Here is a 15,957-nt window from a genome sequence, read left to right as displayed (position 1 = left end):
CAAAAAAAAAAAAAAAAAAAAGAAGATGATTTAACAGAAAATGAGTGGAGAAGGTACTAAATGATCCTTTCCTTTTAAAATAGTTCTCTGTGAATGGACAGATTTGCTTTGTATCCTCAAATGCAAATATTAATATATTTTCAACAATAGTTTGTGGATAATAATTGGTGGTATTTCTTTTTTCCCTTTCTCCATTTTTCCCCTCCGTCCTCCTAGTCCTCCTCTCCTCTCTCTTTTCTTACCTACCCTTCATCTTCTTTTCTTCCTTGCTTCCTTGGTTAAGCCTAGGGCTTCACACATGCCAGGCAAGGGTTGTACAGCTAAGTTTTACTCCCAGCTCCATGCTTTCCTTTATTGTGAAGAATATCTCCTAAAAATTAGAATTAGTAATTATCTGCTTTGGAATAATTCAAGATTTCAAACTTGGATATACTGGTGGAATTCTCTTAAACTTTGAAATTCACATTGAAACCATTTGATTTTCTTAAAGGATCGAAACAAGGTATCACTTCACATCTTTTTGTCTGTTTTTACAGATGGGATCTCTATAGCCCTAGCTGTCCTAGGGCTCTCTTAAGTAGACCAGGCTGGCCTCAAACTCACTGAGATCCTCCTGCCTCTGCCTCCCAAGTGCTGGGGCTAAAGGTGTGGGCAACCACACTCAGCTCTGCGTTCACAGCTCAGGCAGTATCTGCTCTGAGTATTTTTACTTTGTAAGCTTTGTACTATTGTTTTTCATTCATTCTTCATACCTTTCCAATGTTTTTTGCTTAATTTTAAGAACTTTGTTTTACTGAAAATTAAAACTACTATTCAATAAATTAATACTTGATGATTGTCAAACTCTCTAATCGGATGTGATTTGTGGGGAATGGTAGTTATGTTTTTAAATGAAATTAAATTATTTTACAATTATGTGTATGTTTTGCACCACTTCAATGCCTGGTGCTGACCCACAGAGGCCAGAGAAGGGTCATGTCCCCTGAAACTTGATTTACAGAGGGTTGTAAACCACCATGCGGGTATTGGGAATTGAACTCAGAACCTCTGGCAGAGCAGCCAGTGCTCTTAACCACTAAGCCATCTCTCCAGCACTATTTCACCCTCCTTTGAATTCCTCAAGCATAAGAATATTAATGGTGGGAGGGCAGATGAGAATAAGTTAAAAAAAAAAAGTAGATGAAAAGCTTCCCTTAATTTTTTCTACACCCTGCCCCTTATTATTTTTTTTTTTTTTTCCTGACACAGCTTTGGTACTCTAAGTTTGGAAGCTGTTCTCCTAGTTAGAGACCTGTGTGGGTCGGTTCAGATGAGGCCTGGAACAGACGCTCAGGCGGACGTAGCTCTAGTCTCCTGGCCTCCATCTTAGCTTTGCTTTCTCCTGTGTTAGATATGCTCATTGTTTGTTTGTGAAACTAGTTGAGCTGGTAAGATGTCCTACATAGGAAGAGTTGACCTAGAGAACCATGGGGAGCTCTGGACAACCTCCCACGTCACGGCTGGCTCTTACCGCTTTCGAGTCTGCAGAAACGACTCAGCTTCTCTTTATTGAAAGGCCTTCACAGCCTTAACTGATTCCTAGATCTTGGTGTGGATTATTTCTTTCCGTGGTCTTCAGTCCTGTCCGCTATGGCCTGCAGTCAGGAGCCCAGTGTTTCTCACTTATCATTTTGTTTCTATTTGGACAACTTGATGCAGTTTCTGCTGTTCTGGACCAATGTAAAAGGATGTCATGATTGCTTTTGGAAATGATGACTAAGTGTTATTCCAGCACCCCTTTTAAATGAATAGAGCCCAGACTTTTTTTTTTTTTTTTTTTAAATATTGATCTTTTCTAAGCTCATTTCTGAGTTCTTCCTGTATATTACTTCATTTTAAACTGCACAACAGCCCCAGAAAGAATATTAACAGTATTCTTATTGCCTAATCCTGAATAAGCAAATGTTAGGTCTACAGAAGCCTTAGCTCAAAGAACTAGCAGGCGCAGAGAGAGGAAGCACAGTGAGAGTTATTTAGAGGGGGTGGAGAATTCTCTAGAGTGCAGAGCTCTCTGGAGAGAAGGGGGAGGAATGGCTTGGCTTTCCTTCCTCTGAGCCACGCAGGCAGGTTGTGTTTGGAGCTCCTTTCTTTATCTTTTAGATCTTGCTTACACTGTGTTTGTTGCTCCTGGTTTTGTCTGAAAAAAGTTTCCAGAGAATGGATGCTTTTGAGATTCTTAATTCATACCCTTGCCAGGGAAGGAAATTCTCAGAGGCAATTGAATAGTTACTGAAGGCTCTGGATTCGATGTCAAATAACCCCTCCCTTCCCCCAGCCTTGCTACATGACTTTGGTATTTTGTCTGTAGCAAGGGCAATAATAAGGCAAATACTGTAATGCTGAATCACCTTCCTGCCTATATAAGGGTTCATGTGAAACATTCCATTCCGAGCAGGACATTTTGTGGAACTATGAACTCCTTCCTGAAGATGCTGTGGGAGATAGCATAGAACCAGAGTGCTCCCTGCTGTGTCACTTTTGTGTCAGCAGGGGGTGGGGGGCATTTGGATTTTCTGCTTTGTGAGTGGGAATGCCAAAATGACTGGAAGGAAAACTGACTCCTGGCACTCCTCATATTTTCATTAATCTTAATGATTCATTTTAATTAAAGTATAACACATCTCCAGCATTCTTCCTGTCTTTCGGTATTTATGGCCTTGAGTCTTAGCAGCCAGTGCCTTGACATGTCTGTGGCCCCTCATTTTGATAAGTGGTGAGCAGAGAAACGCCCCTTACTCCCTCTCCCCACTTTCTCCCTTTCACTTAGGAAATTTCTCTGTGGAAAGAATCCTTACTCTGTCCAGGTTAACACCCTAACCACGAATAATACTGCCTCTGCTCTCCAGGTTGTGAGTGTAGCATTGCTTGGGGACATGATGCTTTCAAAAGTCATTCTAATTTGTCTCTGAAGTTTTATCTTCTAAAATTAATTTTATCCAAAAATGTGGTGTTTTTTTTTTTTAAATTTGGTTTTGTGTTATTTTGTTTTTTAAATGATGGAACAGTTGTAAGGCAGGCCTATGGTCTGTGGAGCTCTTTGCACTCGCCCACGCCCCCTTACCTTGCTGCATTCTCAGTCTTCTGCCTCACCAACTTCTGCTGCTCCTTGTCAGCCTGGTGCTTAGTTGTTAGTTGCTAGTTCCTGCATCTCTGTATGAATCATGCCATTGTGGTGTTTTGCCTGTCTTCGTTAATCTTGTGTTGATTTCCTAGATTTGATTCCTTAGTGGAAACGTTCAGAACTCCGTGCTTCAATCCTTTGATCAATAATTTTGTGTCCCATCATGCCACCCTTCTCTGCTTACTCTTAGATGGCTTTTTTTCTTTTGGGTCATTTTTCTTTCTTTTGTCTAAGAAGAGGCCTTGCTATATGGTAAACATTTTCCAGGTTCAAAGGCGCTTGACTTCTGGTGTTAAGGGTGTCACACCCGGAGTGTAGCAGGTAAATTTACACACTCTTCTTATGACCTGACGCAGGCCCTGGGAAAGTCACTGTGACAGAGAGATGGAGGTGTCCCTGTTTCTCTCTTGGAAACAAACTTGTTTCTTCATAAGGAAAGAAAGCCGTGGCAGTAGACCATTGATGTTTCATCTATGCACTGCTGTTATCCTGGGTCAGTTACAGCCTCATGGTTATCTGATGGTCAGTGTGTGTATAGCTTTGATTTGATGTGCCTTCTTAAAAAATAATGTATCTTTTTGGCTGAGGTAATTTGTTTGTTCATAGATTATTTAAATCAGAAGTCCTTCAGGTTCTATCTCTTGAACATCCTGAAGACTCAGGCCTCAATAGGTGCGTCACGGTGCTCACGACACACCATGGCAGAACTGCAAGAACACGGTGCTCATGACACACCATGGCAGAACTGCAAGAAGATCCAGATCCCTAATTTGGAGTCTGGCTTTTTGCTGCCCAAGGTGACATTACATTTTTTTTTTTTTTTTTTACGGTTTCCAGATACTTTTGACTGATTGGCACATGACTCCTGGATTCATGAAGAAATCTGCACATATTTTACCAACATGAGTAGGGATTGCTTTAGCACAGTGGTTCTCAGTCGGTGGGTCGTGGCCTTCTAGGGGCTTGAACAACCCTTCCATAGGGGTTGCCTAAGATCATCTGCATAAAGAGATTTATATTGTGATCCATAACAGCACAATTTCAGTTATGAAGTAGCAGCAAACATAGCTTTATGGTTAGGGGTCACCACAGCATGAGGAAAAGGTCCCAGGAGTAGGGAGGTGGAGGACCACTGCTAACCACTGCTGTAAAGGCTTGTGGCTTAGCCCATCCCTTAGGCCCTCATATGATGAGGACAAGGCTGTGCTTTTAGGGACATAAACATGTACATGATCTGACTGTTTCTGTTGAATTCATGAAGAATTGATTTAATCACTCTCTCTGTGCCCCCACCTTAGTCCATCTTTCTTCAGCCATTGTGCCCTGCATCTCCCATTAAAAATACGGTGAATGGCTGGGCACAGTAGCTTTTGGCATGTGCCTGTTGAGCTTCTCCCTCCCAGGAGAATGGCTTGAGCCCAGGAGTTTGAGGCTAGTCCTGACAGTGTACCAAGACCCTTTCTTAGATAGAGATGGTCAGACAGGCATACACACACACACACACACACACACACACACACACACACACACACAGTGTGATAGTTGGAAAACCAACGTTTAGATGTGCAAAGTGTGATTGAAATCCTGAGAACACTAGGCAGAGTCTAGGCGGATACTTGACAATGAAAAATCTAGAGAAAAGGGCTGGGGAGCAGAGATTCATGGAAATCTCAGAGGGATCTTAAGAGTCTTTGGACTTCAGTGTCAAAGAAGATGAGTCTGGGGAAAGTGGGTTGAGGATTTCATCACTAAGACACCAAGAGAAAGAGGCCAGGAGTGGGGGAGGGGAGAAAATTGTGACTGTGTTCATAGTGGCCGGAGTACTTAGTTCTCAGCCACAGCTGCTAACTAGTTTCTGTGCTGTGTTCTCTCTCCCTCTCCCTCCCCTCTTCCCCTCCCTCTTCCTCTCCCTCCCTCCTCCACATTACATGAATATATGCATATGTATCTATATCCCTAGAGTCTCTTGACTGTCTATTTAGAGGGTATTTTGCAGTGATGCAAGGTGAAGTAGAATCTTGCCATCTGCCACATTGCTTCTCTGGTTTGGCTGATGGCTGGGGAGTGCTTAGGGGCAAGGGGCCTTTGGCTGTGGCTACCAGCCCAAGCCCAGCAGTGGATCTGTTGAGAAACTTGAACTTGAGCTTTTTCTGCAAGCATCAGTAGATGGTTTTGTGTTTTCCGGGTTGCTCTGATTAGGAATCCTGGGGTTGCCTTTTTACTTCTTTCTCCCAGGTTAGAATTCCGATGGCGTGAATGTCATCTTTCACAAACAGCCAAGTTTCTTGTCTTTGAGATAGTTCGGCAGTGTTCACATCTGTGTGCAGGAAGACTGAAGTTGCATATGCATCTTATTACTGTGCATTGGCCTTCTTTTTTGTTTTTGTTTTTTTCTTCTTCTTCAGTGATTCTAATTAGCTTTTTGACTGAGAAAATTAAGCTAATGAATTTGGACGGTACTTTCCAAATAGTTTTCTTGTGTGAGTTCTGACTTCTCTATCCAGCTGAGATTTTCGAGTCTGCATCTAGCTTTATCATTTCCTCAGATAATGGACCAGGTAATACAGACTGAAAGCAAGCATTTTTTTTTTTTTCTTGTCATTTTTCCAAGGGAATGTAGTTAACTAATGAGCTGACTTGTTTACTTGAAAATCATCTTTATTGCTGGCTCTGGAGCCTGTGATGTCATCTCCTTGGATAACCTGTTTTACAATCAAGGAACAAATGATTAAAATGGTGGCGTGTGAAGAATCTACAGAAATAGTTATGCTACATAGGTTTTTCTTGTAAAAGCAGTCTCTTCCATCCAAAGTAATAGTTATATTCTCAGCAGAGTGAGGAACCATGGCAATCTCTTGGCCAGGCCATTGATTCTCGCCAATATAAAACTGTGTGTGGGTCTGGGTTTGGGAAAGGCGGGGCAGGAAGGTAATGGGGAGGGAGGGGCATGCTGAACAGCTCCCACAAGGCCAGAGTGGTTCTGCTCCATTCCCAGAGGTGCTGTTGGTTGCCTGGTGTGGCTGGGCCTAGTAGCCTAGTCGTCTGCTCCCTGCAGGGTAACCCTTTTTGTATTTCTCAGCTCTTTGTTAATCAGGATTTCTTCACACTCGTAACATTTATTGAGAGCCTCAGAGGGCACTCATACATAATTGAATTGGTCAATATTTACTGTATTAAAAGTTAAAACTAATAAAAGATTAATTCATTCAAAGTATCAAAGTTAAATGATTAATTCTTATATAAATGGTAAGTTTTAATAGACTATAACTTTAAAGGTTGGTTAGAGAAAATGTCATTGGCGTTTGTTTTTGTCAGTCTTGTTGCTATACGGCACGGCTGAAGGACATGAGTCTCAGCTTCGCCTGTGCATTCAGTGTGCTCTTTGGAATGTTACACCGTACACTCTGACAGTCTGAGTGAATCTGAGTGTGTATGTGGCCAAAGTACGTGATGCACTTGAAAGAAACTGTATGAAGCCTAACACTATGCATGCTTAATCACAACAATAATAAATTTAAAAATAAGATAAGCTATATCTTAATAATATTAAGATAAGTATGAATTCCTGTTCCTCTAGAATTTCAGTGTCTCTCAGATTGTGCCTGGGTCACACTTTGAGATCACTGGGGCTAATGTATATGTTGTCTGAGAGCAGAGAGCATTTCTGTAGTTTTCTTAGGACCCGGAGAATACCTTTACGTTCACTCCTTCAGAGTGTTTACTGGTTCAACTTTCCCCCTAAAATTCCAGGGAAAAGCACCATGTGGTGACTCAGTACAGCTTCCTCCTCAGGAGCCTTTCCTTGAGTTAGTCATGCTGTAAGAATCTCTGCTGCCTTTGATTCAGCTGCTAGCTAGGTGCCAGTGTGCCCCTTGATGATGCGTGTGACTGCAGGCTGGCTACAAATCAAAAGTCACTGAAGAGGAAGAGACAGTCTCACTTGAGTGCAGAGAGTGAATTCTAGGAAGTCTTGGAGGTTGCCAGGAGAAATAAGTTGTAATTGTTTTCTAGAAACAGAGTGGGTATGTTTTTGGGGGGCTCAGCTGGTAAATTGGGATCCATTCGGCTCCCCAGGCAGCAGAAGCCGTGTTCCAATTCACATTCTCGGCAGCAAGGCAATGGCAGGTGCCTGGAGAGTGAGTGGGAACAGTCGGTAGTCTGAGTGGCAGCATGTTCATCTGCCAAATGTCAGGTCCATCTTCCCCAAACTGATGGAAAGATGTAAACTTCAGCTCAGAACAGGCAAGTTGCAAAGGATTAAGCTTTCAAGCTTCTGATAAAGTGTAAACAAGCAGTATCAAAAGAATTGTGGGGTAAACTGTTTAATAAAGTAAGGGTACAGCTGACGTTTACAACAAATTGGAACAAATCTATTAGGTACAGCGGGAAAGCTCTCTGTGGGTATAGTGGCTTACAAACAGTTGGCTTTGCATTGGACTCACACAGGAATGGAAGTGAAAGCAGTCTCTAAACAGCTTGATTCTGTCTGCTTTCTGAGAATGAGTGATCGTGGCATTTTCTAACTGCTTGTCTGTTGGGCACAGAAAGATGCCGCGGAACATTCCACTAATAGTCTCTGAACTTCTTTCTCTGTCCTGTTCTTCCTGGGCCATGTACTGCTGCCTTTAGCGCTTCAGCATGGAAGGGATCTCAAATGTCATTCAGAATGGCCTCCGCCACACCTTTGGAAACTCAGGCGGAGAGAAACAGGTGCTCCATTATCCTTATTTCCCTCACCCTCTGCTTGTTCCTTTACTCTGCGAGGGCCCTGAAAGTTGTCACTTTTACTAATTTACTAAGAGCATGGGTGGAAGGGGAGGAGTGCAGGTTCATTCTGTCTGTGTATGAACAGCGATGGACAGAATCTGCCTTGGGGGAGAAAGAGTTGAGATTGGACAACAGACTGATTGAATCCTTAAGCAGGTTTCAGGGCCCCGTTTTCATGCCCACCTTTAACAAATAGATATTAATATACTGATGTAATGGCATGCATGATCCGGAAAACAACTGAACTGGAACATGATACATTGGTGCTAAAGTTTAGAAAAGAAGATCTCATTTGGAGGAGAATGTGGCCAGAGCTTGTTACCTCTGAGATTAGAGTCTTAGGTAAAAAAATATGCAGAGAGCGGCTCTTACCTCTTTTATCTGAAGTTGGGCATATTGTATCGTGAGCCAGCTCAGTTGTCAGCCAAGTGAAGAGTAAGAAGACGTCATGGATGCGGAATTATATGCCGTGAGACTGCAGAGTCAGAGGTGTAGCTATTTGGTTTGTATTTAGGGATTTGCATAATTCAAAGGAGGGTCACGAACATGGGAATGTATATATTGGTGAATGTATTTGAAATTATCTTCCACTATTTGAAAATTCTATCTGACTAAGACACTCTTGTAGGCCAGGTCTTGGCTGAATAAGAAAGCGTACTACTGTAAGATGTAGGAAGTCCAAATGCCTAGAGATTCTTCAGGTTTAGTTTTTTTGTGTATCACTCAAGAGGGGAGAAAGTTGGCATTAGAGAGGGCAGCTTCACACTGACATTCACAGCTGATAGGGAGGCCCCTTGGGAATGGGTGAATTCTAGTTGTTATTCCGTGCCCCCTGCCTCCGTCAACTTGCAAGATGGAAACATAGCCTACGGTTGACCTGGCTCATGAGGAGGTGACTATGGGCCAAGGCATGGATTCCTGATGCTTTTTCACATGGCTTGGCACCATGAGTAAAGGCTCAGGTGGGCACATCATTGGCATTTATGGGATTTTTAAGAATATATATAAAGAAAGATACTTGGGTGTACAGTTGAGCCTTACTGGGAGGATGTGGGGCTCTGAGATTTATAATGTTGAACAGCTAATTTTTACTATTGTTTGGGCCCCATTGTTAGTAAAAATAACAATTTTTACTATTGTTATTGTTTGTTTAGCAACTTTTTCTACCTTAATTTTTTAGTTATTTATAGAACCACATAGTCTGTGGGGATTAGGAACAGAGAATGAATTTGTATGACAGGCTTGAAGAAGCTCAGGACAGGGGAGGACACTAAGTTTCTGTGTGAGCTTTTGTAAGCTGCCCTGAACTGTAGACTAGAGGCTCTGGGCAGTTGTTTCTGGAGCACGCTTTCGTGAGATTTTTCCGTTTTTATTTTTTAAACCTAAGTTTGATAATCATGAGCGTTTAGAGAGAGTGAATTGGCTGGACAATTTGTCACAAACTCAGAGATTATTTTTATTATTCATTTACCTTTTTGGCCATTCTTTCTCAATTATCTAATCTTTAATATCTAAGGCCATTTATATGTACTTACAACCACTTAACGTATTAATTTTGTTTCAGTAATTGTTTGGGAAGCAAGTCTTTGTTATCAGTGTCTAGAAGAAGTTGGTTTGTGTCTGAAACATTGTCTTGTTACTCAAGTTGACTGTTGTTTTCAATCGGAATAAGAATGGTCTTAAAAGGAATGATTTGACGGCCAGAGATTATTATTTGTATATATTGTTAAAACTATGCTGTTAGTTTAATGACTGTTTTGAAACTATGTTGAAAAACATGCAAGTAAAGTGCCAGATAAGAGTCCACATTAAAGATGAGCAGATGAGCCAGCTCTCCTCAGACCTCACCCTGTGAGCGTTCAGTGACTGAGCAGTAGGAAGGCCTTACTTATGCTGACAGGAGACTTGCACACAGCAGGCAGAATTGAGGAGAAAAATGAGCCCCAGAGCAAAGACTCAGACAGTGGGGATGGCTGCCTACGCCCAGTGCCCAGCTCCCAAGCAGCCCTGCTTTTGTAGACCTAGGGAGTGCTTTGCTCTACACATAAATTAATTCAGGCCTGAATGATTCTCTTCTTTTAATTTGGCAGTATTTGACAACAGTCATCCCTTACGAGAAGAAGAATGGCCCACCGTCTGTCGAAGATCTTCAGATATTAACCAAAAGTGAGCAAAGATAAGTTTAAACACCTAACTCCTCATTTGACTTGTGCTGATTCCTAAGCTCTTGGTTTGGTTTCTGAATTTTATTTTTATTTTGTCAGTGTAGGTTGGTAAATGATGGATGTCACCCTGTATTCTTATGGCAGTGAAGTAAATAACTATAATATTAAATGGAGTGCTGACTTGAGTGTTGTTTGAATTCATTCCATTAATTTCTGAAATATTTGTGAGCTAAGTTTTTTTTTTTTTTAATTTTAGAAAACATGTAAGTTGAATCTCCATCATTATGCAAGAGATCATGTCTGTCTGTCACTGAGTAAAATGCTTTGTGGCTTTTATGTGACTTAGTGACGGACTAGGAGAGGGGTAGAGATGTAGGGTAACAGCTCCTTTTTGGGAAAGCAGATGTAGCCGTTGTAAGGCTGTCCTAAGTTGGCAGTGAGTCCTAAGAGTATGCATTCATCCAGCAAGCATTTCTAGGCTCTGCTGTGGGCCAGGCTGTTTTCTAGGTACATTAATGAACGAAGCAGACAGATACTCCGCCAGTATGTGGGGGTAAATTTAAAATGATTTGTGAGATTAATAAATATATGTAGTGTTGAGTATGTCTTAGAATAGTCATAAACAGCCGCAGAAACCTGCTTACTCTTTATTTTCAGGGGTATTCTTGGAAGTCACTTTCTCTCTCTTGGTAGCAATGGCATATTATAATAAAATATTTTCTCAATTTATCCTATAGTAAATAAATTATGTCTGATTCAGAGCAAGTCACAGTCAGCTTAGCATGGGCTGGAGAGATGACTCAGTGGTTAAGACCACTGGTTGGTGTAGAGGACCCAGATTCAATTTCTAGCAACCACATGGCAGCTCGCAACTGTTTGGAACTCTAATTTCAGGAGTTCTGATGTCCTCTTCTGGCCTCCACAGGTGCCAGACACATATATGATATGCAGATAACATCCCTATACCAGACAAGCAAACAAACACACAAGCACAGTTGTCCAAATTTCATAAACAAAGGAAGTGAAAAGATTGAGCCCCTGCTCTTTGGCTCACATATGTAAGGCAGCACTGAGGGGGCTGAGGTAGCAGGATTGTCCTGAGATTCTGAGATTTGACCGTCCTGGGCAACACAGAGTGAGACTCTATCTCAAAAGAAACAAATAAACAGAATAGAAAGAATTAGATTTGTTGATATTACTTCTAATGGTAAATTTTATAGTTTCTTATTTGAAGGAAATGTGTATCATGTGGGTGGATACTGTTAGTGACATACAGGCAGGAGGCCCAAGGGGGACAGGCAGCTTCCTCTAAGCCACTCGCTGCCTGCTAACCTTGGTTGTTTATACTTTTTCATGGTGAGCAGTGCATGAAAAGTCTTATATTACCTTATAATATAGGTAAACCAAGGCATGCCAGTCAGTGTAAGATGAAGAAGCCAGAACTTAGCTGGGTGGGCGGTCAGCCTTCTCATTGTCAGCAAGAGCTTGCACATTTGTGTGTTTCCAAGATCACATAAGATAGTTAGTTACAGGGCTGAGTCTCTTAATTCTTGGGCAGCTGCACCCTGAATGACCCCAGCTCCTGGAATGTCACTTTAGAGAGAAGTTAAAAAAAAAAAAAACAACCAAAAATGCTGAAGCCTAAAAGCAGAAATGCGGAGCCCACTGATTGTCTAAAGAAGGGAGAGTAAATACTGCTTAGGCAACTGCAGCAGCTCAGGGATGAGGCAGGGTCATTGCAGTTCCCTATCTAGAACATTCTTAGGGGATATTTTCCTAGATAGACACAGTTGTTTTTGGAATCTCTGGGCAACTTTGGGTGACAGAATAATATCCACTCTAAGTTAGCTCTGATGACGCTGTGATGCTAGAGACGCTGTGATGGTTTACCCAGGCCTCTGCTGTTGCCATAAAGGAAAAGCCATTTATGCATCTGTGGCCTTCCTCATAAAAGCTGTGGGAAGGGAGTCACGGTGTGATGATAATAGTAGTCATGAGAGTTCCATTAGCCCCTTATTGTTAACACTAGGCCCTATATGTTGTCTATACATAATGAGGAGCTGGATCCTCATTAGCAAGCCTCTGAGTTAGATCTAATTATTATCCCCATGTTATGGACGGGGAGCTGGGTACACTGGGTGGTAAAGTACCTTATTCATAATTTGGGAAGTGCTGGAGCCAGGGTTAAAAGCCCCAGAGGGCTGATTTGATAGTTACACTGTGTGGACTTCTCATACATCCGGAGAAACCATTAACTAGGAAGGTACAATTGAGAATTTGTCTCTACCTTGCTGGTTTAGATTAGAAACCAAGACCTAAAATCTGATGCTGAGTGGCTGGTGTTTCAGTCTTCAAGTTTGGTGTTCACCAAGGACATAACAGTAGGCTGGCAGGCGGGTGTGCCTCAGTGTTAGCTCTTAGACTGGCTTACGTGAATGAAGCCCTAGGTTTGATCCCAGCAATATAATTACGTGTGTATGTGTATTCTCCTATACACACAGTCACACACAGAGAGGCAGACAGGCAGGCAGGCAGGCACGCGCTCACACACACACACACACACACACACACACACACACACACACACACACACACACGGCAAAACCTCCTTTTAGCAAATGGTTCCTTATCCTCTTCTTAGATTCTGGGAGCTGCCTTCTAGGCCTGTTTTCATTGACCTTTCAATTTTTTCACTAAATTTCCCTAGTCTACTCTTTAGAGAGTACAGTTGAATCTCCCCTTTCTCCAGAAGGTCCTCCAGTTCTCAGGATCTGTGAGGGTAACAGGGCTCATCCAAGTACACACTGCACTGTCCTTCACTTCCCAGCATGCACTGGAACAAAGCAGATGCTCCACGAATGGCCCCTCACTCGTTCCTGCCTCCCGTGCTTGCGAATGCTGGCCGAGGGAAATGATTCTCACTTCTCCACTGAGATTCACTGTATTCTCTTACCTAGAAGAGATTCTGTAATCCGTGTGAATCAGTTACACCATGTTATCCATTAGTATTGAGGCTACAACTGTGAAAAGACATGTAACTTCTGATCTGGATCCTAAGTTATTGCCATTGTCTTTTTCTTGTTTGGCAGTTCTGCATGCCATGAAGGACGACAGTGAGAAAGTTCCAAGCTTGTTAACTGACTATATACTGAAAGGTGAGTTGTTAACCTACTGTATACTGAAAGGGAGTTGTTAACCTACTGTATACTGAAAGGGAATTGTTAACCTACTGTATACTGAAAGGGAGTTGTTAACCTACTGTATACTGAAAGGGAGTTGTTAACCTACTGTATACTGAAAGGGAATTGTTAACCTACTGTATACTGAAAGGGAGTTGTTAACCTACTGTATACTGAAAGGGAGTTGTTAACCTACTGCATACTGAAAGCGAGTTGTTAACCTACTGTATACTGACAGCTGAGTTGTTAACCGACTGTATATTGAGAGGTGAGTTGTTAGCTGACTGATATGAGAGGTGAGCTCTTGGACGCTGTGGAAGCAGTGGCTGAGGGACTGTGCTTACTCAGGAGATGTATCATCTTGTTGACAAAAAGCATGCACAACTTTGTTAATGCTCAGTGGTGGTAGGAAGACAAGGGATGTATGACTGCCATTAGGGCTCTAGAGAATTTGCCTTCTATTTGAGATCCTGGGCTGGAAAGAAGTCCCAGTGGTGAACACCCACTGGAGTAGGAATTAGGAATATATTAAATATATTAAAAAGACACTGGGCTCTGGGCATAGTAATGCACATCTTTAATCCTAGCTTTTGGAGCAGAGGAAGGTAGATGTCTGAGTTTATTCTAATCTATATGGAGAGTTCTATATATAGAGAGAGTTCTATCTATATAACTACACGGAGAGTTCTATGCTAGCCAGGAAGTACATAGTGAGAAACTGTCTCAAAAGATTCAATAAAATATAATAAATTATAAATGACATTGAGCAGTTTCCGAGTATCTGGTATGGACACGTTGGCCCTGCGAAGCTTTGAGCTTGGGAAGGGTGGTCTCTAGTCATCTTGAGGGCAGTAGAGAAGGAAGGACAGATATGCCAGGGCAGATGGTGGAGGAGAGGGGGGACCTCTGGGCAGAGAAGAGACTACAGCTTCAGCTAGGAAAGGGAGGGGAAGTCCGGAGATCTCAGTGGTGAGCTGTGGGGCCGTGAGCATTAGAGCACACCATCCTCACCACACAGGCTGTGGATCCTGAGGAGGGAAAAGAGGATCACGGCCTCCCTGTGCTGAGAGCAAAAATACAAATGGTGCCTCCTCAGTCGAAGGGACCGGAGAGCTCACCCAGTTATCGAACAAGTGAATGCTGTTCAGTGGGTTTAATGCTGAGGGTAGCATGTATTTATGGAGCAGATTGGATATTGTGTAGTCAGTTGACTTTGCAGGATCGTTTGCTTTGTGGCTTCTCTCTTCCAGATAGGAGGGGAGAAGAGTGTTCTGACTTCTGAGACATTTGCTATCTCTGATGGGCTTTTTATTCAGCTAGTTTCATAAAATGGAAAGGGCCCACGGTGAATGATCCAGAAGTATCACTCATAGAGACCTGACAAGGAAAGCAGCAGCTTGCCATTGGCCAGAGGGTTAACACGGGAGGAAAGGGCTGTGCAGGCACATTTTTAAAAGACGGTTTTGTTTTCAGATGGATGGCCTTTTCTCCTGATTGAACTAATGAGTTTTTTCTTTTGTACCTGACATCTTTGTTTGCTTTTGTGTTGTGCTAGCCGTGGTATGAAAGCTGGACGGCCCTGAGGTTTGTTCTAGACATGAAAAAGGAACGAGACGAGCGTAAAGAACACGTCTCAGTCTTAAATTACAGTGGATCTAGAGGGCACTGCCAGGACAGCCAGACAGTGGCTTCAGAAGGATGTTACAGCCTGGGGAACAGGGCTCTGGGTGAGATGTGGGCTGCAAACATTAGAGCCTACGGTCCGCATCAAACAGCCTGGGGATCTTTACTTTGAAAACCTAGGACCCTGACTGTAAATCTTGTCCTCCCACTTGGGGAGGCAGGTGTCCCCTTCCTTGGCCTGTGCCTCCCACTCTGGCTTGGCTGTCTTTAACGCCCTGGCTGGCTGGCTGTACCTGCTTCCTATGAGCTGTTCTGTGCATGGGTTGTGCTTCTGTCTGTCTTGTGCTGTGAAGACTGGTGATGGTGCTGCAGTCTAGAACATGAAAGAGGGAGCGGCATGTAGAGATGTTGGGGCTTGTGGGTAATAAAATGCTCTTTTCCACCCAGCCTGTCAACTGTTGATTTTCCTGGGGACCAGTAATCAGACTCTGTGTGGGAGGGGCTGCTGCTCAGAGTGGAGAGCGATGTGCTTTCTCCTGTGGCTTAGCTGGCTGTCTTACTGTCCTAACCCATGGCTTAGCTGTGTAAAAATACCTCCCTACTTTTAATGCAAGGGTGAGAAGTAAGAGAACTCAAAGTGACCCCATTTGGCCAAAGGTGGACCGGGTGCTGGTGGGCAAATGCAACTCTCACTTAATTACAATCCTCCTGCCGCTGTGGAGGCCCTGGGCCAACAGGGAAATGGGAGTGTCCACTCTCTCAGCATTGATGACCCCAGCCTGTGTTGTGGAAGGGACTTAGAGGATGGGGCTGGAGTCATGGGCTTACAGCTGGTATGCTACCTCAAGGGACGTGGCCTTTAGGTGTCTCATTTCTGGAGAATTCTAATTACTGTGTCTTAGAGAACTTCTCATTGTTGTTTTTGACCTCTTAAAGTTTTTTAAAAGTGCTATTACAGATGCTTGCATTAGTATGCAGCCTTCACTATGCAATGGCAATTTTCACATATGTATAGAATGTTTATACCATTTCATGTCTAATCCTGGCATAGGCAGGAGATACA

General features: G+C 42.8%; 1 protein-coding gene across 2 annotated transcripts in view; it reads left to right on the top strand.

Moving 5' to 3' along the window:
• Fez2 (fasciculation and elongation protein zeta 2) overlaps window positions 1-15,957 on the top strand; it is a 40,251-nt gene that overhangs the window by 23,422 nt on the left and 872 nt on the right. Inside the window, exons 6-8 of one of the 2 annotated variants that reach the window (XM_021217945.1) lie at window positions 7,790-7,870; window positions 10,018-10,093; window positions 13,182-13,247. In XM_021217945.1, coding sequence (XP_021073604.1) covers window positions 7,790-7,870; window positions 10,018-10,093; window positions 13,182-13,247 — 223 coding nt within the window. The remainder of the gene's footprint in view (window positions 1-7,789; window positions 7,871-10,017; window positions 10,094-13,181; window positions 13,248-15,957) is intronic. The other variant, XM_021217946.1, reaches the window with a different exon arrangement.

The sequence above is a fragment of the Mus pahari genome, chromosome 18, assembly GCF_900095145.1.
Source record: "Mus pahari chromosome 18, PAHARI_EIJ_v1.1, whole genome shotgun sequence".
In the NCBI taxonomy this organism is placed as follows: Eukaryota; Metazoa; Chordata; class Mammalia; order Rodentia; family Muridae; genus Mus; species Mus pahari.
This window is presented reverse-complemented; position numbering and strand designations above follow the sequence as displayed.